This window comes from Lampetra fluviatilis, chromosome 20 (assembly GCF_964198595.1).
Source record: "Lampetra fluviatilis chromosome 20, kcLamFluv1.1, whole genome shotgun sequence".
Lineage (NCBI taxonomy): Eukaryota > Metazoa > Chordata > Hyperoartia > Petromyzontiformes > Petromyzontidae > Lampetra > Lampetra fluviatilis.
Window position 1 is genome coordinate 914,170 of NC_136294.1, and position 27,301 is coordinate 941,470.

Genomic DNA, 27,301 nt, shown 5'->3' on the forward strand with positions numbered 1-27,301 from the left:
TATATTAGTCTAAGGGAAAATTAAAAATGAATCCGTTTTTGCGGATATTTTGCTGTTTTATTGAAAATACATTTGAGTTTGTGTTAATTTCAATCCTTGGTTGGAAACAAAATGCAAATCTCTAACTTGGAAATTCTTCACTATTTTGCTTGGTTTTGTTGTAGACAAAGGTCAATATTGAACAAGACATCTCAATATTCGTTTCAAATCTCAACATTTTGCTTTGTTGGGAACCAATGTCTGACTTTTGGGAACACATATTGCTTTTATTTTAGAGGAACAATTTTTTTTTAAACTCTTTGCTTTTTTATAAACAAAATTTCACACCCGTTTGGAACTTCTCGGTCGCTCGTTTGAATCTCTCCAATATTTTAATTTTCTGGAGAACAAATGATTGCTCATAAATGTTTAAAAAAATTAAAAACACACGTTGGGAACAAAACGTCAATCTTTTGTTTGGAACAACATTTTCAACCTCAATCTTAGTGTTTTTTGGGAAGTCTTCAACATTTTTAGTTTCACTGGGAGCAAATGTGAGCTTGTTTCGGGAACATGTTTTGAGCAAGATAAATATGTTGATGAAAAAAAAATCAAGTTTTTTTTCTAATTATTTGGTATTTTTCTGAGGGAAAGAGCTCCCGTCTCCGACGAGTGGTTTGTTTGGAACTGGCAATGTCCCCGTCTGTGACTGCTGTACACAACGCGGACGCCAGACTGTTTCACTGACTTTATTAAGCGATAATGCGAGTCCCATACACAGCGGGCGATAAGATTATGACGAGGCATTGCTCAGCGCATGGTGCCGAGGAGCGGAGAGGCCGTTCGATGAGAATGGACCTTCTAATTCACAAGCCCAGCTCCATCAGTTCCAAATGCACATTAACAAGTCCGAGCCGTTATCCCAACACTAATAACCATCATACCAAACTTGGGCGAAAGGCCTTGTAGTCAAATAGTGATGAGATTAAAGCTAGAATCTCATCAGACTGCCTGCCTCGGGTTTATATCAGTCAACATTCAGAAGCCTTAGCTCGCAAACAGACAAGAGGATGTCACGGGGTCATTCTCTCATTAAGACTCCCTGTGGCAAACGACCGACGACATCAATGAGTACAGGTCACAACCGCGCTGCGTGGCAAAACGTCCCCGAATATCCGGACCAGCGAGTCGAACCTGGCCAACCTTTGCCCTACAAACCTGGGCACAAACCCAGAGCCACACAGACGGTGCACAATTGGTTCCATCACCATCAACAGGCCAATTGTGCGATTCTTGAATCGGCGGCACGAACGCTACTGGAATGTCAATAAATTCAGCTGTTGGCCAACTCGTACTATAAATGTGGACTCTCAATGTTCGTATAAGGTGCCATGTGATACAAAATTAGGATTTGGAGGAAGGAAAAAAAACAAGAAGTTTGAGAGTTTATACAAGCACCGTTTCTCCCCCTGAATCGTTCTCACGACAAGTTCTTGCAAAATCGTCCTCGCGAATTGTGTGAATCAAGCTGAACTGACTTCACACGCTTCGAAGCTACCTGTGCGTTTCTGGTGTCCGGAATGACGTCAAACTTGGAAATGAATTATGTATTTTCCAAGTTCCTCGTTAATCCACGAGAATATTCTGGTATCCACAACAATACAATAGTGTTTTCAATGAACCCCAGCCACCTCCTGAGACTGTACTTGTAATTACTGCCGTAACAAAGCACTACTTTGCGACCAACACAGACGCATGTTTAACGATAACTGACTGCAACTGTTAATTTGGCTTAATAATAAAATGAACCAACAAGAGAGCGTAATGCTGCACCGAACGGTAAGTTCGACGACTAAATACAACGCAAGACGTGTTATTATTTGCACTTGTTCTCTGTTGGTTACATCACAACCTCTTCCCCAAAAAAAGCATTGCCACCTCATTTTTGCAAACCGGCCTGGAAGATCGGCAACGCTCATTTGAAAGACAACCGGTCCGTCTGCTGTCAACAGCGCTACCGTCGGTCACGTGCCATTCGATCGAAACCTCACAACGTAGAGATGCACAATAAATAAAACGTAGAGAATGTGTACATCATAGCATATCGTTTATGCACAACGACCGGATATCCGTCAAATTCACCTTCACATCAGCACGGCACCAGCGACAATGCACACACGCACGCACTCAACTAGCTGCTTAGTCGGGGCGCACAGTATTTGCTAATAAACTTCGGAGCATTCTCATGGTCCCTTTCTCCAGTAGCCTGGTCCTATTTCACAGTACGCTGTAACGTCAAGTGCTCGACAAAGATCATTCTAATTGGGTTAATTGCACGTCACTCATCCCCTCTGCTATAAATTACTTGCTTTACTCAGTCACGCACACTCAACTTGCACACAACTCGACAGCGCAGCACTGCAAAACAGCCCAGGTGATGGACTGCCGCGACCCTGCGTCAAGGGGCACGCAATGGAAAAAAACCCACCACAGGCGCGGGGAATAAAGAGGCAGCAGGGGTATGCAGGTAGACGGGTAGGTGGCTAGGCGGCTAGGCAGATGCGTACACCCCTACTACCTTTATTTAACTGCTGTAGTAGCCACCATGATTCTACCTGAGCCCACTTCTCTCCCCTCCACCAAACACGAAACAGCAGGACCTTCGCCTCCTTTCACGCCACATCTAACTCCACTTCCATCTTGGTCTCCATAGTGGAAGTGTCTTCACTGTCTTCACCTCCAGCTGTTCCTTCTGCTGCTCCTGCTCCTCCTTCTGCTGCTGCACCTCCTACTCCTCCAGCTCCTCCTGCTGCTACTGAGACCAAGGCTAGCCGCACCACCACCTCGGAGACTTGCGAGGCAGGTGGCGGTGGTGGCATGTGCGGTGGCAGCTGGACCGGCACTTGGGTCGATGTCTGGACTGGTACGGCCTGAGCCATGGCTTGGGCCGTGGCTTGGGCCTGGGCCGCCAGCCCCTGGCCGGAAGAACCCTGCGATGAGCCCTGGCCCAGCGTGATTTCGGGGCCGCCCCCGTAGAGGGAGACCAGGTAGTTCCAGGTCTCCCGGGAGATCTGCCCATAGTCTGCACCTGGAGTGGTAAGAGGGGGTCGATAAAGGTTCACGATTGTCAGCTGTTGCTCGGAGTTGCTCGGAGTTATTCACATCCACCGGTAATTTAATGAAAGCATTACACACGTGACTGTACTCATACAGGAGGTACAGATGTTACATATCGAGCAACTCCTGATGCCATCGAAAGAATTACCAGATTCTACACAGTTACAATTTCATCAGTTGCTTTTCAAAATCCATGTGATTGAAAGAAAAGATTACACACAACACAAACTGAAAAGCGTGCATTGTTACAATTGCGATTCAATGCATGTATCACGAACTTTTAAACAATATTCATGCTTGTATCACAAACTTTGAATCGATATTCATGCATGAATCGACGCACGGCTACACTGCTTAATCATGCCATCTATTATAATACAAGTAGCTGCAACGTGAGCGCTACATTCATAACGGTTGGCTATTTCCCATCACCTGCTTTAGCTGCGATGTGGCCGCCCTTGTTAACTGCAATTTTGCTGTTGTCGATTGGCCCTGGTGCTTCTGTAACACAAACGCAAAACACACTCAACAGTGAACAGCAACAGACCATACTTCACCGTGCTGGTCAGCACAGATTGAAGGGGGCAGCAGAGACATTGGAGCACAGAGGTACAATACAACATTTCGATTTTGCTGCACTGCTCTGTACTGCCCACAACAGGCACGCGGCAGCCGAAAGCACTCGTTGCATGCATGGTGCTAACCACCCCCTCCATGGGGGTTTCAATATTGCTCACTGCCGATGTTAGCTGTAGCCAAGAATCGAACTCGGGTCGCCGGGTTAAAAGTGTAGTGCACTAACCACTGCGCCACCGCCACTGGCGGAGGGGGGGGGGGGGGGTGGGTTTCACACGCCCCCCCAATGATCCGATCAAAATCCCAAATTTCGATCGAATCATTGGGGTTTATTAGTAATACATCGGCATCTTGCGACCCCCACTGCCACTGTGTAGCATATTATTATTACGTGCCAGGGACACTATGAGATGATAGGACAATAGTCCGAGTCCATAATTGGCAATAAGTAATGGCAAAGCAGTTATAAGTGACTCACATAATTGTGCGCAGTTACGTATCCAGTACACGACTTCCATGAAGGCAAACACCTTCAGCGAGCGCGATGCCGATCACACACGGTTCGAATTCGACCCTCGATCGATGGCTGCGCCCATCGCCGCACACGCGTCGGATAAAAAACAAGGGACAAGTCCTTACTTACTAACAACTCCTCTATCATTTTTCATTGCTGGAGGGGTTGCCCCCCCCTACCTGAAAATCCTGGCTCCACCATTGGCCACCGCTGCACCCCCGATAAGTATTGTTGCATTTTGTCACTGCAATTGTAATGTGCCTGCAAGAACTAATTAATATTTATTTTCCTTGTATCAACTCTGTACTTTTAACCCAAAGAATGCCTGGATATCCAGGCGAGCCGCAGTCTAACGCGTTAAGATTCTCGCACGTGATCCCACACACACATCGCACTTCTCAAAGAGACCGACATTACGCACATATGGAGGCATCGGCCAGGGGAGCTTGCAGAAGCTTAAACAGCCAAACCCTAAGCCGCCCTCCTCGGCGATAATACTGCTGCTGGTGTTAATGCTGTTGATGCTGCTGGTGGTGTTACTGTTGATAATGCTGATGTTGGTTTTTCTGTGACCGCCACTCACCGCTGTCTTTGCCTTTGACGAACCCCTCCCACTCGCGGAACCACTCCATGCTGATGCAGTAGATCACGCCCGGGTGCTCGTCCGCCTGGAACGCCTTGTTCTTCTGCTCGCACCACACACAACGAGTCTAAATGGTGTGACCACACCTCAAGACTTTGGGACACATGCCCCTTATCTCTAGGGTAGGTCCCGAACAGGAACAAAACTTTATACCCAAGTTTTGCTCGTATCGGATCATCTTTACGAACATTATCGTGGCCCCAACCCCTCCTGTTAGAGTCAGACAAATGGGCAGACCAAAAGGCCGGTGGACTGAGCTAATGCATTAAAGCGCTTTCAACCTGGACATTAAAAAACCCCTGACATCATTTGAAACGGGCAGACCATTTGTATGCCGGCGTCATGGTTTTCCAAATTCTAAATATTACCCGCATATTATGAAATTAGGATTACACGCACAGGAATCATCGCCCCTGACTGGCAAGGCAAATGTCCGCTTGCAGGCCAGGTGCCGAGTCACCTTGCGCCGCACAGGGACAGCTGCTTTGAGATCCGGACATCTGTGAAAAAGAGCTTCCCAGCTCATCAGATGTCCTCTGATTCTGAGATTAAACGTGGCACAAGTCGCTTATCGCGTGTAAAGCGCTCCGAGACGCCCCGGCCGTAAAGGAGGGTGCTCTATAAAAACACAATAATTTTCATCAAACCTTAATTATCCTGATTATCATTAACCTCATTGGCAAAGTATGTATGCATGTTGAACTTCTTTCTCACCGTACGGAGCCAACCGTGCTAATCGAAGTTGCGGGACGCTGCACAAAGAGGTAGCAAGTCTTAGCGAGTCTTGGCGACCTCACCCTGATGAAGGTGTCCATCTCGGTTTTGCGTCGTCTCTCGAGCCGGTCGATCTCCACTTGGCACACGCTGCACACGTACAGGTGGTTCACGGCTGGACCGCCTCCATATCTGTGCGTTGGTGGGGGGGGGGGGGGAGACAAGCAGAGATCCGCTATCAGCATGTAGAGCTCGTATTTTTTTGTTACAGCATTTGAAAAGTATGATTTTAGACGTACAGTATTACCTCGTTACATAACGAACCGTGCTTGTAACCATCTCCCCATTTCGAGCAAACGTAGCCATAGCAACGTGGATTTCTCCCTCCACATGGCGATCATGTCATGTCAGGGACCCCGCGTATCACGATCGCACGCAATGGCAAATGTCTAATTATTGCGTTCTTACAGTATGCGGGACTGTATAGTACACATTAAAGTAAATAAGGACATTAAAGCATCATCACCGCGAATGTGTAAATGTGTATGTGTACAGCTCTCCTGGTCAAATGCAAAAAATAAAAACATGTACGTGTACAGTATTGCTTGTACAGTGCACACACATGTAGTTGTGTCGTGTTTTTGTATTTGTAGAACTGAGCAATAACAACACCACACACGCCCAAGGAACGATGTTGACACCAACACCACCAACGCTGTTGTTACTGCTCGTTTTTGTACGTTTTAGCGAGTCGACAAGCCTCACCTGTTGTAAAGGTAATCCCACACGTTCTGCGGGAGAATCACCACCAGGTCGTCTATGTAGCTCGACTTGTGTGGTGGAACACCTGATGAAACACACACACAGACAGAGATCCCCCGCAGAGCCTTTACCAGACTGTTGGGGCAAGTGCTGCTTGCAAGCGCAACGCACACTCAATGTAACAATTTGACAAATAATACCGACAGTTGTGTGTGAATGTGAGAGAAGCAGGTGACTTTCTAACTCAACGACCAGCCACACAAGGTCAACGGCGGTCACAGCCGCACCTCCGTGGGAGCACAGGAAGTCCTGGTTGGTGATGGGCCCAGGCTCGGCGAACGTGTTGAGGCGGTTGAGCCACTGGCGGGAGATGTAGAACTCGAGCAGACTGGGCTCCTTGAGCCCCGCGAGCGACATTACCTTCTGCCGCTCGCGCATGGCCTCCTCGTTACTCTTGCTGCAGCGGGGAGGAGAGAGGCGAGAGAGGCGAGAGAGGCGAGAGGCGAGAGAGACGCAGAGGGAACAGGAGGAGGGAAGTGAGATATGGAGTGAGGAGGGGAGGTGCAGGGAGGAGAGTGAAGGAGATGAGAAGAGAGACGTGGGAGGTGAGCAGTGATGATGAGTGGGGAGGCAGAGCGAGTTGTGGAGAGGGGAGTGGAAGAGAGGGGAGGAGAGATGAAGCGAGGTATGGTGAGCGGGAAGGAGCGAGACGGAGAGGGAAGAGAAGGGAAACGTTGAGATGAAGGGGGGGAGGGGAGGAGCGGCACAAAGACAGGACGAGTGGGGAGGAGGGCAGAGGAAAGGGGAGGGGTGGAGAATATCCGTCTCAGGGTCATTCCAAACTGACTTCAATAGAATATCCGTAATGATCAGCGTCATAATAAAATCGTGATAATTTTTGTTTAAATGCACAGCCCTTCGTCAATCCACTGCTGGAAGAAGGCCTCCCCATGGCGTATAGGACACAAGAGTTTGTTTGTGGCGGGCTTTGGATATAATCAGGTGGTGAGAACTCAAAGAGGCCAGGGTGAGTGTAATTTGCAAGTGACCTGGGGCATTGGTCTGAAAGTGAGTTCTTGTGACCCGCAGTGTGATGGTTCAACAGTGTAGAATAAAACCAAGTCCTCAAAAAGTGTGCATGAAAAATCGACGAATCAAGCTCAGGGGAAGAGTAAACCACGGCAGTAGCGATTGAACAGCGTCAAGGAGGCGACAGGCAAAGCGCTGGGTCACGGGTTCTCGGTTTGCACGCGCCGTGAACGTTGGGCGGCACTCACCGGTAGAAGAGAACGTAGGCCTCGGCGTTCTGCACGACGGTCTCGTGAACCTCGGTGACGCACTGATCGTCGAACTCGTACCACTGCCCGTTGATCACGTTCTGGCAGTACGCCACGTAGTGTCCGCCTGCGGGGTCACGGGCAGGGAGGGTGTCCGTGAGCCGTCGCCCCCCTGTTACTCGAGGCCACGCAGCCGGCGCCGATAAATGGATACATATTTATAATGTACAGACACGGCTAGTCGACAGGTGGCTCAGAGATCAAAGCACTGAGCTGGGATTATAATACAATGTGGATTTGTATTACGTCTAATTTATAATTATAAAAACTAAATTTGATTTATATAGCTTAATTGTTCATGCAAATTGCATCTCACAATTTGCATGAACGCTGAGGAAGCAAGATGGAAGGCGGCGAGCTGTCACAAGCAGTATGTGTCCGAGATCTGCAGTCATCTATATATATTAAGACGTTATCAGCCAATTAATGCGCAAGAGGTGGGACCCACTTCCAGCTGTTCCGTGGTGGCAGATGACGGAGAGGAGGTCGTAGGTCGTAACCTGGGACTGGCTCTCCTTGGCCAGGAAGGGCCGCATCTCAAGGCCCTCGGTGGGAAACGCCACATGGCTGCCGATTTTGGTGGAGTACATGAGTTCGTGCCGGAAGCGCTTGAGATGGACGCAGAGGATCTGAGAGGGGGGCACAGAAGTAGGGGGGGGGGAGTGCGCGAGTGGAATTGTTTCATCTCAAGGAAGCTCTCAAATTCATTTTTATAACATGACAGTGAACGTAGCGTGACACAGCGGGACCCAGAGGAGAGGCGGGGGTCCAGGTGGACCCATGTAACGTGCAATGGACGTGAAATGTCGTTGTGCACCGACCTCGGGCAGCTTGAGCACCTTGCAGTACTTGATGCCGTTGCGCAGCCTGCAGGCACAATACAAACACGTGGGGGTCAGAGTTCAGAGGGCAGCGTGAAGAGCCTAGGTGGTTCCATGCTCCCTGGATCTACTTGGGTTGAAGCTCAGATTAATGGGGTCAGGATGCTGTTAGGGATACGACTGGGGGCAAGGGTTAGAGTTAGGGCTTCCACGATGGATAGGGCTCATCATCATCAGGCCTTCTCCCACCTCCCCCTCACCCCAAGCCATTGCCATTACTCATGGTCTCTGGATGCAACATCCATCCAATTCCTGCACACAATTTTATCTCATCGGTGGGTGGTAGACTGTGGTGGATGGTGGGTGGCAAGGTAGTGGGTAGTAAGTGGTGGGTAGTGAATGGTGGGTGGTAGGTAGATGGTGGTGGTGGGTGGAAGATAACAGATGAGGGCAAGTCAAGAGGGCAGCGGTTGCGCTTGAGATGCAATGTGAGCAGTGGGAGTCACTCACTTCTTGCACCGCTCACAGCTGTACATGTTGTCTCCTATCCCACCAGGTTGGCGGGGGGGGGGGAGGAGGACGGGGGTGCAGTGAGAAAATGTGAGTGCAGGGTGATCATCATTGGAACAACATCATTGTCATCATAAATGTTATGGGGCGATCTAGGCTTTGGTTCACACGCAAAACAACAATTCCTATCGCGTCCAAATGCGAATGCAACTCAAGATATTTCACATCATGCAACACAAAGCCAGATTGCGGGAGAGGATGACGGAGGAGGCTGGGTGGTTAGAGCAGGGGAAAACAAAACTCCGGCACAGCCCTAAGGGCAAAACAACCGGGGCAGCACCGACGAGTTCCAGGGCATCCCTTAGGGTGGGGGAGGGGGAAGGGGGGGTTAGGGCCTTCAACAAAGTCGAGATCATCCCTTGAAAGGGGCTTGCACCATGCAATAACAAATCAACGATCCACCAATCGATAAGAAAAAGCCGTTAAATGGGAAGCGGCTGATGTTGTGGGTTCAACTCCCGCCCCATGCTGCCGGAAACGGCAGCCTCTCCCCCCAACCGCATACAAACCCCACGGACAGCTGTCACGGGCACGGGCACTGGCGATGCGGCGCGGGCGGCCGCCCCAGCAGCACGAGACAGCGCCGGCTGGACCTAAGTGAGCGCCGGCGGCCGCTCCCTCACCCTTGAGCTCGTCGGCAGCGAAGAAGGCGGCGAGACAGTCCTGCAGCGTCACCACGGGGCCCCAGAACCAGCTGGGAACGCAGGACACCACAAACCTGCGCGTCACGGTGGGAGACCCGACATGTGACGTGCGCCCTCCGCCCCTGCCGGGCACTCCGCGAAGGGCACCCGTGCGCCGGCGTGCCACAAGGGCGGCCACGTGGCACGCCAGCCGCGTGCCGAGCTCACCGCGAACGCGTCCTCTAGCGATCACACCCTGCCCGCTGTACGATAGGCAGCACGCTGGACTCACAATCTAGGGGGGGCCGGTTCGATCCGATCTCCCGACGAGGCAGTCGATACAATGGAGTTTAATCCGGACTTTCTGCCTGGATCTTGTCCTGACAACGCTCGACGCAATTTCAAACAAAACGGATTTGCAACATTTTGTTGCGAGAATTCTGGGGAGCTGATATGATAATAAATGCTGGAACACCACGTGACAATTTAATTTGTGTGGCCGTGTCAGGTGGTGGAAGGTCGTAACGACACAATGTACGTGGCCTCGACTACAAATCTATGATTTATTATCATTATGATGTGTGTTAACCCAGAAAAGTCTAAACGAGTCTCCAGACTGCATAATCAGGAGGGTCCCGCCAATATTGCTGTGGCTGTGTGTGATCTCAATTGAGTAATTTGCAGGTAATTGTTGCAGCATTGGCGATGCTTAGGCCAATACCAGTTATATTGTACAGTTTAAATTAGCTATGGGTGGAAACCGGAGAACCCAAAGAACAGGGGGAGAGAACCTATAGACTCCACACAGAAAGGTCGCCCGACTCGTGAATCAACCCCAGAGCTCTGAAACACTGCACCACCACCCTGCTGTCCAGACCCCTGGCAGGCGTTCCACCCACTGGCCCCTCCCGCCCCCGTCTCACCTCAGCACCCCCGCGCCGCACTCACCTGCGTATGTAGTCCATGAGGAAGGTGAGCCAGCTCTGGGAGCTGTACGCGTCAGAGCACGCGCCGCCCACCTTGACGGCGGCGCCCTGGTGGGCTGCCGAGTGCAGCTTCGCCAGGTCCTCCTTGCCGGGGATCGGCAGCGAGATGTCCTGGAACGTCTCCACCGTCGCCGACACCTGGGCCGCACGCAGCCGCGCGCCACCGTCCACCGCCGGCGCCGCACCCACAGCCACAGTCACAACCACGGCCGTGACTGCCCTGCCTAGACGGCCCCGTGCCTCGGCGTCGTGGCTCATCGACGTTTTCAAACAACGCTGCCCGAAGGTCGTTTGAAAAGTCGACGACCCCTCGCACTCGACCGCGGTTTCCAAACCACCCCCCCCTCTCCCCGACGTCGATCACCCACTCACTTGGCCAACGCAATGGACCACTCCCTGCCACTCATTTAAAGCCGAGTTTGACCAGGTGTTTACTTAAGGCCGAGTCGACCTGTACGCGTGCATGTATGGACGTTGAACTTCTCTCGCACCGTACGTAGGCAACCGTGCTAATCAGAGGTGTGGGGTAAGGACCTAAAGGAGCTGCAAGACCGGCATGGATATCGCTCCCCCCGACATTAGTCGTGGCCAGGAATGGAACCGAACTCACGTCGCCGAGTTAAGGGCACTGTGCGCATTCAACAGCACCACAGCTCTACCGCTTCTCAACCATCAAGCTAAAGGTGCAGCCCTGCAAGTGCTTGCTCGCGCCACTGCAGGTGCAAGGGGCCTCCACTAGAAGCAGCTCCCGAGATGCACCTATGGAATATATCTTGGCTGACTCTTCGACGCTGGCTGGGCGTCTTTTAAGAGGCAGGAGCACCCACACTTGATCCCTAAATCCCACATGAAGGAAAGGAACCAACAGTTGTACTCGGGCAAGGGGAGGCAGTGGCAGGGGCTCACCCTGTCGCACGTCAGGCACTGCACCGAGCTGAGGATGGAACCGTCAAAAATGTCTGAGATGACGCTCCGGAACTTTGGCTGCTGCCGCTTCTTCGACATGAAGGACGAGCCTGCGACACGCGCACACGCACAAACAACAGAGGCAAAGGTCCCCCGTGTAGCCTACACGGCCGTTACAGCAAGCGCCGTTAGCGAGCGGCACCTATGAAGGCCGGCACGGCGCACGAGGGGGTGGTGTTACCAAAACCTTAAGCGCTGTTGGCGAGCACTGATGGTGTTTGGACACGCGCACTCACGTACGCACGGGCGACATCGCCCCCCGCTCACCCCCCCCTCTCTATCCCTAGTGGCGACGGTGCGTACCCTTGCCGTGGGACAGCCCCGGTGGGGCACGCACGGGGCTGGCGCGGGGCGGGCTGCTCGACAGTTTGGTGTAGACGCGATCACCGGGAGCCGGGCTAGACGGCCGCGACGGCGTGTACGCGCCGTGCTCACTCTCGGGGTCTGCACGGCACACGCAGCACGTCGCAATGTCCGATCCACTGCAGTCGTCGTCATCGTCGTCATCAACCATTGTCTATCCACTTCTGGATGAAGGCCTCTCTCTCGTGCCAGGAAAAGCCCAACGAGTCGAAAGACTCGTTCTCAGGAGGGCCCTGCTACATTGGGATGTTTGGCAAATCGTAATAAAACTCGAGAACCAGGGATGAAACTCGCGCAGAACAGGGGAGAAACAAACTGCACGCAGAAATGAGCCTGAATAGGGAGTGAAACTCAGGCCCTCCTTGATGCGAGGCACTGCACCACCACGCTGTGTACAAAAAGTTTCCCCGGCCACAAGCGGGACCGGCAGTGCGCACCGAGCCATCCGCGTCGCCGCGTCGCCGCGTCGCCAAGCACAGCGACGGAGCGAAGCAATCGAACCGCCGGGGGGCGTCTCACCGGAGTGCCGCGGAGGCACGGGCGAGCTGCGCTGCGCCGGCGGGGAGGTGCGGCCGCCGCAGCCCAACGAGTCGCTTGCACCGCCGCCGCCCCCCCCCCTCGCACCCCGCCTCCCCCTCCGTCCCCTCGGCGCTCTCCGAGTCGGCCGAGCTGGAGCGGTGCAGCCGGCGCTTGCGGTCGCGGTGGCGCGTGGTGGGCGGCAGGTGCTGGTTCTCTTGCGCCGCCGCCGACGACGACGCCATCGACGACGACGCCGTCTCGTCCTGCATGAGCATCTCCATCTCCTGGTCCTCGACGAGGTTGGCTCGCTCGCGGCACTGCACGGCGCAAGGGGTTGGCGGCGGCGGGAGGGGAGGAAGGTGACAGCGATGAGCACCGTTGCACGCACGTATGCTCACACGCGGCACATCGTCAATGCACCGTCGCTTTGCTTGGTCTGCTAGGGTCTGGTGCGTTGGTTCACAATGAACGCCGAATACGGCCTCATCCAAAATCTCACTGATGTACGTATGTGTGCACGTTGAAATTCTTCCGTACATAGCCAACTGTGCTAATCGGAGGTGCGGACAGCTGGTGGTAGCAGTGGAGTTATTAGAAAAGTGGTGGACCCAGGATAGCGAAGGGCGACCGTCAAGTCTCTACAAGGTCGGTGACAGACGTCTGCCTCGTCTTAAACAATCCATGGGGGGCTTGAGGGCCCGACGATGTTGATGGTGAGCTTAGTGGTTTCATGAGCAGGGGTGGACTCGTCCATGTGCGCAACACGCCCAGAGAGTCATTCACATGCGACCAACAGTTCAGTGCGGCATAAATTACATCACTGACACCACACTGCCCGGCCCACTAGCATGCCAACAACACACAGGCGTGTCATCATCATCACTACCTCACCACATTAACAACAACCGCTATTCACCACTAAGTGGCGGTGACGTCACTCCGGCGCTTGTGCCAGGCTAGCTGTACTTTGACGCAGCAACAAAAAGCGTGCACGGCTTGCTGTCAGCAGGAGGCCACGGGACAGGCCCATGTGCCATGAGTGGACCGACTCTCCGCTGATGCTGGAGGGCGACTGCCACCAACTGTACAAGAGCGTCCTGCACGAATCTCCTCCATAGAGGCCGACCTTGAGACCACTGATAGCGGTCATCGGGAAGTCCACTCAGCTCCACATCCTCCTGTACCGCATCAGTCCATCTCCTCCCTAGCCCACGCAACGCCCATTTTCTTCCGTTTGATATTAGGAACCGACTAGAACTATGCACTTTTAGATCGAGATTGAAAACTAATTTCTTTCTAACTGCTTTTTTGATTAGTTTGTTGTCCCTCCCCCACACCTCCGATTAGCATGGTTGGCTACGTACGGTGTGAACGAAGTTCAACATACTGTACGTACATTTAGCCCCCTCTATCTGGCCACGAACAACAATACAAACACACGCGCAAACACATACACACACACGTACCCCAGATCGCGGGGGGCGCCCCCCCCTCACCTCGCTGCTGATGCCCGAGTCGCAGGACACGAGCTCGTCGTCGGAGTGGGTGCGGTGCTGCTCGCACGGTGCCAGCTGCTCCATTGCGGGCCCCGGCGCAGGGGCATCATCCGGCTCAGCCTCCTTGAGCTCCTCGTGCAGCTGGTCCATAAGGCAGCGCAGGAACTCCTGGGCGTCCTGCGAGAGGCAACCTCCAGAGTAAGTAAATATTCTGAGCTGCCCTGGAACCGCAGTTTGCCATCAACCGGCAGTGGTCACCGAACCGCCATTGCTGGCCTGCCGCTACCGTTACTGTCACTGCACGCAGAAGTGGCGTTACGTAATCGCCACCACCATTGCATCACCAACGCACAAGCTCTATCGAAGCCCCATCAAAACAGGATCGCGCTCATCGCTCCACCACCACCCCCATCACTGCAGCAAGATCAGGGTGCCGCAACCACTGCATCATTCCATCACCAAGCCATCGCAATAGCATCACCACTAATGCCCAACAGTCTCACCATCACAAAGCCACGTCCTACTCAATGTGACCATCGCCATCTCACCAACAGGGTTCCAAAATCACAGAATCATTCTCCCAACAAACCACCCCAATTGTCGCTACCCCACCAACGCAGTCTCACAATCACCAAGCCATCGCCCCTATCGGTGTGTCACAATCATCACTCCTATCATGTCACCACCGCACCGCCACGGTCTCATCATCACCCACCGCACCATGACCAGTCCACCGTCACCACCATAACTGCCGTGTCACCATGGCCACCCTGCCAGCACCACCACTGACCCTCGCGTACAGTTCTATAGGTAGCCACACGTACCTGCTGTGCGTAACCCCGGAACATGGGGTTGATGAGTTTGATTCCATGAGCCAGAGTCGTGGGAACCAGGTAGCCGTGCCTACGGTTGATACAACACACGACATGACGTCCCGCGAAATTGATCATTATCATCATCGGTCATGATCCATCCGCCGCTCCTCCTCCATGAAAGAACACGGCAGCCACTCATCTTGTTTTCTCTAGATGGTATTCTCATCGTTCCGATGGCGTCACTTCACTAGACAATGACATTTCCATTTGAAACCTTTGCAGGGGGAAGCGCACCACCTTGTGATCCCGACCCTGACGCACGCTCCCTCCCGCTCTCACCTCTTCTTGTTCCAGATGTCGGAGATGAGCTTGTGGTAGCTCTTGCAGAGCGCCGGCTTCTTGTCGGTTCGCACCAGCCCTCCGCACTCGAGGAAGAACTGGGTGAGCGGAGGGCTACTCATGTCACACGCGCACAGACACACAGTCACACACACACACACGGACACAGAAACACAAAGATCCCCCGTATAGCCTGAACAGACTGCTGGGGCAAGTGCTGTTAGCGAGCACCTATGAAGGCTGGCACGGCACACGAGGGGGTGGGTGGCCAACACTATGTCCGGCCGCCTTTGTCTCCCCAGTGGTGATGTTTTACACACCACACCAGGTACTAATTTAAGGATGAGTTGACCGAGGGGTGTTGGTCATGAGCGGGAATCGATCTCGGGTCACCGGAATCGTAGTGCAACGCACTAACCGCTACACGACACACACACAAAGACACACACATGGACACAGAAACATACACATGGACACACAAACAAGGGCAAACATGCAAGCAGAGACACATACACGCGCGCACACACATGTACGCACGCACACAACACTGCATTATTGCAGGTACATGATGTTATTCATGCCTCGTGATTAATTTCGGTTCGGTCTGTCCAGGCCAGCGACCTGCAAGATATTTAGACACCCAGCACACCACACACAGTTTACTTCCTCCGACTATGGCCGTCGCTCCCAGTCACCCTTTCATCTGAAGCACCGGAACGCAGGTCCACGCCGCCGACACCCCGCACGAGCTAAAGTGCGCGAGGTCAACGCCCCGCACGCCGAGTTTGGAGGGCCACTCACCAGTTAGACAGCGCCTGCAGGGCGGCATTCATGTAGCACGTGTTCCCAATGTTCTTCAGACCGGTGAGGCCTGTAAGGAAGAGATCGCTGTCGCTCACTAAAACTCTCGTCTCCGCTGGCGCAACGCTCTGGGTGCGTTCCACGAGGCAAGCGAGCGCATCGCAAGCCCAAGAATCGATTTGAATTGACGTTAAAATCATTATCATCGTCAGAGCCATCGTCACGATAATTGGTGACCTTTCCACCGCGGCCCTGACCTCGGGGTCGAAGGTCGTCATCGTCGATCTCGGACTCTCCCTCCTCGCCGGATGTCCCAGGGATGGTCTTGATGGGTGAGGCTCCTCGGATGCCCCCGTCCTGGCGAGTGATAGTCCACAAGACAAAATCTCCCATATAGCTTTTACAGACTTTTGGGGCAAGTGCCATTAGTGTGAGCATACATACACACCAATGCTGAAAAATAACCTGCAAATAACACACAGCAGCAGCAGCAATATCACCCTCCCTCCTGTGAAAACTCGGCAGCTGCCTGAACAATAGGCTTGAGACTCATCAGTGAGGCATTCCTGGGTAAACACACATCAGTGCTGGTTGGTGAAGGTGAGTGCCCGGGACCAGTTAAGATATCACTCGTCACTGATGTTCGGCATGGCCGGGAGTCGAACTCAGGTTGCCGTGTTATAGGGCTGCGCGCAAAATGTTGCTCTTCTTTAATATTGCAGACAGCTGATTGGCAACATTTAAATGTCTATATGAAGTTTGGTGAGCGAGCCAGTGGACGGCTCCAGGAGTAGCCTGGTGATTATGTGAAACTCTGCCAGCGAGTGATTGAAGCGGGCAGTGGCGTTACTAAGAAGTCCATGGTTCAAGATGTAGACTAACATGGAGGGCCATAAATTTACATAGAAACCCACAGATTGACATTCACCCGTAGACTTGCATAGAGACTCATAGACTTGATGGACACGGGGAGTGGCGTTACCATGTGGGCCATGATATGAGGTTTGTGGCTCGCAGTCGCACTACGAGCTAATTATTAATTGCCCATCAGTATTGGAGAGGAGGGCTAAACGTGCCTGCGATGTGCCGATGCGGTCGTCCAATAACGACCGGGGAAAACTGAAACCGTGACCATCTTGTGTGGGGTTAGCGATCAAACGCTCCCGTGAGGAACGCTGCCGCTGCTCCAGGTCGCCATACCGCCACTCACGATTGAATGAGGACGCTGTTGAGTGCTTGCGCAGAAACCACTTGCGACGTGAACGCATGAATTTGTTGCAGTGCCGATTGTCCCGATGTTGAAGTCCCGAATACACACCTCATTCAAGACCCAAGCATCACATCTCCTGGAGCTGACATTACTCCTCTAAGAAGCTGGTGTAACCATCAACCGCATCAGAACATCAACAGGCCGATGCGCACGCCTCCTTCATGAATGTAATAATAAACGACAAGGCGCAGATTGGTGGCCATGCAACTCAAAATATGGACCAAAAAGATAAACCACTGTACTCTGCACTCTTTAACAGAGGGGGAAATAGCAAAACTACACGAATGATCTCTCTCCTCAAGCCCTCTTGTCGTTGGCAGCAGACCTCGACTGAACATATTGCTGCTGCTGCTACTGCTGCCATCATGCACGTGAATAGAACGGTCTTTACTCAAGACCTTCTTCCACGAGAGTGAGAATTTCTGAACGTTGCCAAATGCGTTTCCGGGTCGTACCGCACGTCGCTCGGCATGAGACAGCATCGGAAGAGCCGTGCACAGCACAACTGTAAACGCTGACTTGGGCAGTATATTTTCCCAAGACGTCTCCGCATAACTGCTAACGCAATCGTTTAAACAAAAGAATCGCAAACGTTTAAACGTCAATTACGCTTCGCATGCAATTGGCCTACATGCAGGCGAAGAGCCGCGCCACTTAGTTTGCGTTGCGGCGGCAGGCGGTTGTCGACAGCCGCTCGTTACATTATTCATCGACCCCGCACTGCACCTTTTATCTTTTTGCTTTTAATTTCACGAGGCCACGGCTGACGACCGACATCAAGGGCAACCGTGGCAACATGCGCTCCTTCATTGAAACTACCGCAAGCGCACAGACACACACGACATGAACGGCACTGGCCAAAACGGTCAAAATGCTAATAAACACAATACCGGCAGATTATTCAATCGCGATAACACACGGCAACATCGCACCCCACTCTGCGAGAACTGGGCAGGACCATCCTGAAAGGGAGTGTTGAGACTCAGTGAGGCTTTCCTGGCTAAACAAGTGTGCCAATCATATAATACAAAACCTGTAAATTATTTGGGAAACTTTCTCGGGTACGTAAGGTTTGTCGGACTACGTTTCATGTACCGCAGTACTCTGGTGTTTTTTTACAGCAGTTCAAAGTAAAACTGTTAAGGCTCTGGTGGATGTACACCTCATAAGTTAGTGTTGCAGAGTGAACGGTATTTACCCCAGTGACTCGCGACTTCATGGCAACGTTGCATATTACCAAATGGAAATACATTTCGCTCGCATCGGGTCAAATGTGGAGGGTGAGTTACTCATCGACCCAAGACCTGAACTGCATGCACACGTAGGTGCTATGGAGTTCGCAGCAGACAATGGTGCAGCAAATTATAATGTTGTACTGCACCGTCATGCCGGCCCATCTATGCTGCGAGCCTTCACCCACCCGTACTGACCGGCGTGGTGAAGGATGGTCAAGTGACCCCCACGACCCACATGGCGCCCTCCCTCATCCAGCAGTGGATTGACAAAAGGGTTAAATATATATATACGCACAGCAGGTGTACACTAATTAACATCTGCATGTACGATTGGTTGCATTTTACAGCGCTTGAAAACGCATCCTACTCTGTGTCATATTTGGAGGGTGAATTATTCTCAAAGCCCCAAACACTTTATCTGGAGCGTCCCACGTGAGCATGGACGGGGAAGCAGAAGTGCGCACACACACATGAGCGCACACACACACGAGGGCACACACACAAGCGTGTGCATACACACACACACACACACGAGCACGCACAGACACAGACAGACACGCGTGAGCACGCGCACACACACACGCGCGAGCGCGCACACACACACGCGCGAGCGCACACACACAAGAGAGCACACACACGAGAGTGCGCATGCACACACACACACGAGCGTGCGCACACACACATGAACGCGCGCACACACACACATGTGCGCGCGAGCGCACACACACAAGAGAGCACACACACGAGAGAGCGCACGCACACACACACACACGAGCGTGCGCACACACACATGAACGCGCGCACACACACGCGTGCGAGCGCGAGTGCGATCGTACCGGCATGGGCTGCGCGGCGGCCGGCGGGGGCTTGCAGGGCGCGGTGCCGCCGGCCGCCACCGCCGCCTGCTTGTCGAGGAACACCTCCCGCTCGCACACGTAGCACCACACCCGCAGCGTCGTGAGGTTCACCGTCAGGCTGTGCTTGCTCGTCTGGGCACACGCACACACGCGGCGCAATGAGCCGTCGGCACTAGGTAAGGGCTGTGCCACGAACGGCCGAAACCTCCCCGGAGTACGTGCGGCGGTAGCGGCAAGCTAAGCGGGTTTGAGCCTGGATAGTGCTAGTGTAGCGACATAGAATGGGTCACTACGGCACGTAGCGCTGGTTAATGGTAGACTGCGGGATGGTGGGTGTAGTGGCCCGGTCTACCAGCAGGGCAGGTGAAGTGTGCCCAGGAGTGCGTAGCGCCGGTTGCTGGCAGTGAAGGGCATTTGAGGATACAGTGGCCGGTCTGACAGTCGGACACGTGACAGGCACGGATGTAGGGTAAAGGTGACGGAGGGGACACGTGGGGCAGAGCCCAGAACCTTCTGGTAGGTTCTAGAAGGGGGCGTGGCCGAGGGCGGAGCCAGGCCACGCTGGGGAGGATAAAAGGGAGGCCCCGACGCTGGTTCGAGGCTGCTGTGGTTTGGGAATGGAGCCGTCGTCCACGAAGTCTTATATAGTTATCCCCTAGACTGTGGAGAGTGTAGAATAAACGTGTATGGCTCCTACTATTAGTGTCTCCGAAGTGACTCACTACACGTGGAAGGGGCCACTCCCACCCATAAGGTGCTGTTGGCTTCTGGGTGGCACAGCGGTAACACTTGGACTTCACAGAAAGAAGGAACTGGGTTTAATTCATCAATTGGGCACCTTTGAGTGTGCAAGTTTGTATATTCTCTCCCTGTTCTGCATGGACTTCCACCGGGATTTACGGTTTCTTACTATAGCTAAAAACACACAATATAATCGGTTTTAGTGAAACCCCCAATGTAGCAAATCTTATATAATAAGTCTTCAGACCGAGTGTGACTGTATATTGTTGGATAAATAATAATATTATAATCACTGCAACTCAAGACAGTGATGCTCCAAAAACAGAAGTTGAAATTACAAATTAATGATAATTTATCTCGGCTGCCTATTGCAGTGACAGCCGATGCATCACCTACAACTGACACACGCAAACTGTTGAGACCACGTAACTCACGTGCATGCTGGATTGATGCATCATCATCACAACCACAGCCAACATATACACTCGATGCACATTGCCACTGCACTTATCTGAATGCACTTTGTGATTATGAATAAAATGGTGGGTTACTAGCACTACCAGTCAAAGAGAAACCATCATTTCCCACCACCATCGTTTGCAGCGTACACAAACAAGGCTTTGTCACTCCACCCATGACTACATTTTCAGTTCCCCTTGGTGCGAGTCTATGCCTTCAGAGATTCTTTGTTTAGCCTCGTAGACTATTGGGTTAAGTGCTGTTAGCAAGCACCTATGAAGGCTGGTATGGTACGCAACGGAGTCGTGTTGCTAGTACCGCGATCGGTTGCACTGGTCTTCCCAGTGCTGATGTACACACCTTACCAGACACTCGCTTAAGGTTCAGGCAACTTAGGGGAGGTGGATGAGTTATGCTACCACTTGCTACCGATGTTAGCCACAGCCGGAAAGCTAACGGAGGTCGGCAGATTCGCAGCAGGATGTGTCGACCATGTTGCTGCCACTCCCGATACATCCAGAGCAACAGTGATGTCAACATCGCTCTTGTGCCAGGCTAGGTGCAGCAGTTTGATGCCACCAATGTAGTGGTGTCCTGTGACCTCCGACAAACCCTCCCTCTCATGCTCGTGCACACAGCACGGGCACTCCCATGCGTACCTGCGCATGCAGAGTGCTGTGGTCAGTGAACGATTCTCCACAGCCCACGTATGTGCAGCCATCCTTTCCGGTGAGATGAACAGACGCACACAGACACGCGGGAGTGTCATGGTCAGGCGGGAGGCATCAAACACCTTTAACCATCGCGATCAACTTCATTGCTGCTGACGCGCGTACAATCGCAAAGTCCACACTCGCTAGTTGGCTCGAGTTGTAACATTTCTGTTAAGCTTGGATGAGTAATGCAGGCGCGCGTGCACGTGTGTGTGTGTGCGCGTGAATGGTGTTCACCTGCAGGCAGGCCCAGAGGTTGGGGCCAGTCGCTGCGCACGACTGGCAGGTTCCCTGTAACATACAGTGGGGCCACAGTGTTTAGCTCCACGACCAGGGCGAGTGTCAAGGCTAGAGTTAGTATTCAAGCTTATAGCCATCTGTATGTCAATCAGCAAAGATTATAACTTGATACATGTTCAGCTGTTGGGTGGCTTCAAAAGGAGCCTGGTGAATATCTGAAAAGTTTCCAGCGAATGAGCTTGGCAGGCAACGGTGTTCCTGTGCGGTTCGGTGTTTGAGATCGGCAATTGCGATCGCACAGCGGGATGTGATCATTGCTTTGAATAAGGGTGTCAGAGCTACGGTTACAAACTACGAATATGGAAAGTGTTAGTGTTGAGGCTTTGGTTATTCCGAGAGTAAGAGCTGGGATTGGTGCGAGTGCCATGTTGCGTATGCACGAGGTGTGCGGAGACATGCTTTTTGGAGCCACCTTGGACTTCTGGATGAGCTGCTCCTTCGTAACCTCCCCAACGCTGCCGAGGTGCACACACTCCCCCTCAGAGCTGCCCATATCGTCGGCCACACGGCCCTGCTAGCCGCATCACAAATACCACACGGCAGTTAACCTGACCCCACAGCACACACACAGGACAGTTAGCCCAGCCGCACACCATGCATATACACAACTTCCGCGCCACGGTTAACCCAGTCGTGCACCACCACGCTCACACACACCAGGTGACATCACACACACACCTGGACACAACCCCATACCCCCCCCCCCCATCCAGGTAACCTCTTTAAACGCAAAACCCCAGGTCTTACCTCCACACATCATGCTCACATCACTCACACACACCCCAGGTGTCATCGCCACACACCATGCTCTCACATACACACACATCACGTGACCGACCCACGACACACACAGCACCCTGGTGAACCTTTCAAACACAACACACTCACAAAAATAATAGGTAACAAAACCCACACACAGACCAGACATCCCCCACACACACACAGACCAGACATCCCCTACACACGCACAGACCAGGCATCCCCCACACACACACAGACCAGGCATCCCCTACACACACACAGACCAGACATCCCCCACACACACGCAGACCAGGCATCCCCCACACACACACAGACCAGGCATCCCCTACACACACACAGACCAGGCATCCCCCCCACACACACAGACCAGGCATCCCCTACACACACACAGACCAGGCATCCCCCACACACACACAGACCAGGCATCCCCTACACACGCACAGACCAGGCATCCCCCACACACACAGACCAGGCATCCCCTACACACACACAGACCAGACATCCCCCACACACACACAGACCAGGCATCCCCTACACACGCACAGACCAGGCATCCCCCACACACACAGACCAGGCATCCCCTACACACACACAGACCAGACATCCCCCACACACACACAGACCAGGCATCCCCTACACACGCACAGACCAGGCATCCCCCACACACACACAGACCAGGCATCCCCTACACACACACAGACCAGGCATCCCCTACACACACACAGACCAGGCATCCCCTACACACACACAGACCAGGCATCCCCTACACACACACAGACCAGGCATCCCCCACACACACACAGACCAGGCATCCCCTACACACACACAGACCAGGCATCCCTTACACACACACAGACCAGGCATCCCCTACACACACACAGACCAGGCATCCCCCACACACACACAGACCAGGCATCCCCTACACACACACAGACCAGGCATCCCCTACATACACACAGACCAGGCATCCCCCACACACACACAGACCAGGCATCCCCTACACACACACAGACCAGACATCCCCTACACACACACAGACCAGGCATCCCCCACACACACACAGACCAGGCATCCCCTACACACACACAGACCAGGCATCCCCCACACACACACAGACCAGGCATCCCCTACACACACACAGACCAGACATCCCCCACACACACACAGACCAGGCATCCCCCACACACACACAGACCAGGCATCCCCCACACACACACAGACCAGGCATCCCCTACACACACACAGACAAGACATCCCCCACACACACACAGACCAGGCATCCCCCACACACACACAGACCAGGCATCCCCTACACACACACAGACCAGGCATCCCACACACACACACAGACCAGGCATCCCCCACACACACACAGACCAGGCATCCCCCACACACACACAGACCAGGCATCCCCCACACACACACAGACCAGGCATCCCCCACACACACACAAACCAGGCATCCCCTACACACACACAGACCAGACATCCCCCACACACACACAGACCAGGCATCCCCCACACACACACAGACCAGGCATCCCCCACACACACACAGACCAGGCATCCCCTACACACACACAGACAAGACATCCCCCACACACACACAGACCAGGCATCCCCCACACACACACAGACCAGGCATCCCCTACACACACACAGACCAGGCATCCCCCACACACACACAGACCAGGCATCCCCCACACACACACAGACCAGGCATCCCCCACACACACACAGACCAGGCATCCCCCACACACACACAGACCAGGCATCCCCCACACACACACAAACCAGGCATCCCCTACACACACACAGACCAGACATCCCCCACACACACACAGACCAGGCATCCCCCACACACACACAGACCAGGCATCCCACACACACACACAGACCAGGCATCCCACACACACACACAGACCAGGCATCCCCCACACACACACAGACCAGGCATCCCCCACACACACACAGACCAGGCATCCCCCACACACACACAGACCAGGCATCCCCCACACACACACAAACCAGGCATCCCCTACACACACACAGACCAGACATCCCCCACACACACACAGACCAGGCATCCCCCACACACACACAGACCAGGCATCCCACACACACACACAGACCAGGCATCCCACACACACACACAGACTCTGGGTCTCTTCTGCTCCCACCTCCAGGTCTGCATTGCTCACCGTGAACATGCGACCTGGCTGGGGGAGGGAGCCTGGTCGGAGGAATGTAGCCTGGCTACCTGCGCGTGTGTCTCGTGTACCCGCGCCTCACTGCCCGCATGCCACGCGTGACAATGGGCACCAGGCGAGGATTGTTTTGCGATGGTGGGGCTGTGTTTTGTTGACGGTACTGTACAGTGCCATAGTCCAACTACATCGAGATGTCGATCCTGTCCACTCCGAGCTGTCTTCCTCTTCAAGTTGCTGCACGCTCCCTGCCCACTCCCTTCATTCAAATTGTCGAGCAGCCTCCATGGCCGGTCTGCCTCCTGACCTCTACACCGACATTCACAGCCCTTCCGGAGATTCCTTCATCACGCTCTCACCTCTGTGAAAATGTGCCCCGCAGATCTAAACATTTGACTTTATTCTGGGCCAGCATCATCATCACACATAGCATCATCAGCGCCGCCAGCATCCTTTCGTAGCGAACTTCCTTCATCACGCTTCCACGTCTGAGAATGTGCTCGATTCTGGATTGCACTGGACGCCTCTCTCCTCCTGAACCTGCAATAACATCTCGTTTCGTTCCTCATAAATAGGGGCACTGTAAAGGAGTAATGAAAGGTACAATTGAGATAAATTAATTTAAATGGCTTTCTACTGATTGGCATGCTCTGTTAATCTCAGAGTAGTGTCTGACGTTGGCTGTGGGTTGGTGAAATGTGCTCGCGAGAGCGTTAAGCAGCAGTAATGAGACCCCTGCAGTGAAATGTGCCTGATCATCATGATCATGGGTGCAGCGACGGTCCATGAAGCTGTAATCACGACAATGAGGGTGCCGAATCTTGTGTAGCCGGTGCTAGAACGAGGGCGAGTGCAATGGCTATCGTTAATGGTCGGGCTAGTTTTAGTGGCAATCTTAGCTTTAGGAAGAGTGCGATCGTCAGTGCTACGGCTGGGGTTAGCGACAGGGCTACAACGAAGGCAAGTGTTAGTGCCTCGGTAGGTTGTTATTGCTGGTGCCAGTGTTAGTGCTACGGTTTGTTTTGGCTGATGTGACACGTCTGGTGCCATGGCTAGTGATGGCACGGCTCGTGTTGGGGGCGAAGCCAACGCTCGTTGCGTTTCAATGCGAATCGCTGCCTACGCCACGAACCCAGACGCGAAACAACCGCGAGCTCGCATGGCTGTCGGTAGCAACAACAACCAAACAACAACAACACTCGCAACACAACAACGTTGTTATAGAACAGACGTGACAATGACCTGCTGCTGCTGCTGCCTGGGTGAAGAGGGCTCACCTCCTCACGATGACGCGGCCAGGCCTGATGAGGCAGGAGGAGGTGGTGATGGCGGAGAGGGGCAGGAGGAGGAGGTGGTGGTGCTGCTTGGGGGAGGCGATGGAGAGGAGCGGAGAGAATGAGGAGGTGGTCAGGAAGGGGAGGAGGACAGGAGGAAGATACGGGGGGGGGGAGGAGGGAAGTTGGTGATGATGGTGGTGGTGATGATGGTGGTGGTGATGATGGTGGTGATGATGGCGAAAATAAAACGAGGTGAACAGAGTTCGAGTGTAATTAGAACGAAGAGTAGATCAGACCAGAGGATGAGAGAGATGAGAATGAGAATCAGTAGAGGACGAGGTTTCTGATGGTGATGTTTGCGAAGATAATGCGTCTGCTTATGTTAGTGATGATGCCAATGATGATCAGCGATGCTGATGTTTTTAACGATGGCGATGCTGCTGCTGCTGATGTTAGTGATGATGTTGCATGACGGTGTTGATGTTTGATGATGATGTTTTTGACGATAGTGATAACGCTATCATTGATGTTGCTGATGATGCTGATGTTAGTGCTGATGGTGTTAGTGCTGATGATGTTGCTTATTCTGTTCGTGCTGCGAATGATATTGCTGATGCTGCTGATGAGGATGATGATGTTGCTGATACTGCTGTTAGTACTGACTGTTGCTTCTGCTGGTTATGTTGTTGCTGGTTATGTTGTTGCTGATGATGTTGCTGATGATGTTGTTAGTACTGACTGTTGCTGCTGATGATGTTGTTAGTACTGACTGTTGCTGATGCTGCTGATGTTGTCGCTGATGATGTTGTTGCTGATGATGTTGTTAGTACTGACTGCTGCTGATTATGTTGCTGCTGCTGATGATGTTGTTAGTACTGACTGTTGCTGCTGCTGATGATGATGTTAGTACTGACTGCTGCTGATGATGTTAGTACTGACTGCTGATGATGTTAGTACTGACTGCTACTGACTGCTGCTGATGTTGTTAGTACTGACTGCTGATGATGTTGTTAGTACTGACTGCTGATGATGCTGCTGTTGCTGATGATGTTGTTAGTACTGACTGCTGATGATGATGCTGCTGCTGCTGATGATGATGTTAGTACTGACTGCTACTGATGATGTTGTTAGTACTGACTGCTACTGACTGCTGATGATGTTGTTAGTACTGACTGTTGCTACTGATGATGTTGTTAGTACTGACTGCTGATGATGTTGTTAGTACTGACTGCTGATGATGTTGTTAGTACTGCTACTGACTGCTGATGATGATGTTGTTAGTACTGACTGCTGATGATGATAGTACTGACTGTTGCTGATGATGATGTTGTTAGTACTGACTGCTGATGATGTTGTTAGTACTGACTGCTGATGTTGTTAGTACTCCTACTGACTGCTGATGATGATGTTGTTAGTACTGACTGCTGATGATGATGATAGTACTGACTGTTGCTGATGATGATGTTGTTAGTACTGACTGCTGATGATGTTGTTAGTACTGACTGCTGATGTTGTTAGTACTGCTACTGACTGCTGATGA

At 52.8% G+C, this 27,301-nt stretch overlaps 1 protein-coding gene across 1 annotated transcript; it reads right to left on the reverse strand.

Moving 5' to 3' along the window:
• Nucleotides 1–714: 714 nt before the first annotated feature.
• On the reverse strand, nt 715–26,541 carry USP33 (ubiquitin specific peptidase 33). Its single transcript, XM_078865287.1, is given in 27 exon segments — nt 715–3,067; nt 3,529–3,597; nt 4,770–4,872; nt 5,627–5,735; nt 6,309–6,390; nt 6,593–6,762; nt 7,583–7,709; nt 8,091–8,271; nt 8,464–8,509; nt 8,974–9,007; nt 9,657–9,751; nt 10,605–10,815; nt 11,548–11,658; nt 11,912–12,052; nt 12,491–12,587; nt 12,589–12,807; nt 13,957–14,163; nt 14,811–14,889; nt 15,141–15,254; nt 15,942–16,011; nt 16,199–16,298; nt 19,283–19,435; nt 21,163–21,225; nt 21,454–21,507; nt 21,929–22,030; nt 25,762–25,844; nt 26,532–26,541. Coding segments are annotated over 25 exon segments (3,132 nt in total). The 5' UTR covers nt 22,010–22,030; nt 25,762–25,844; nt 26,532–26,541; the 3' UTR covers nt 715–2,651.
• Nucleotides 26,542–27,301: the final 760 nt, after the last annotated feature.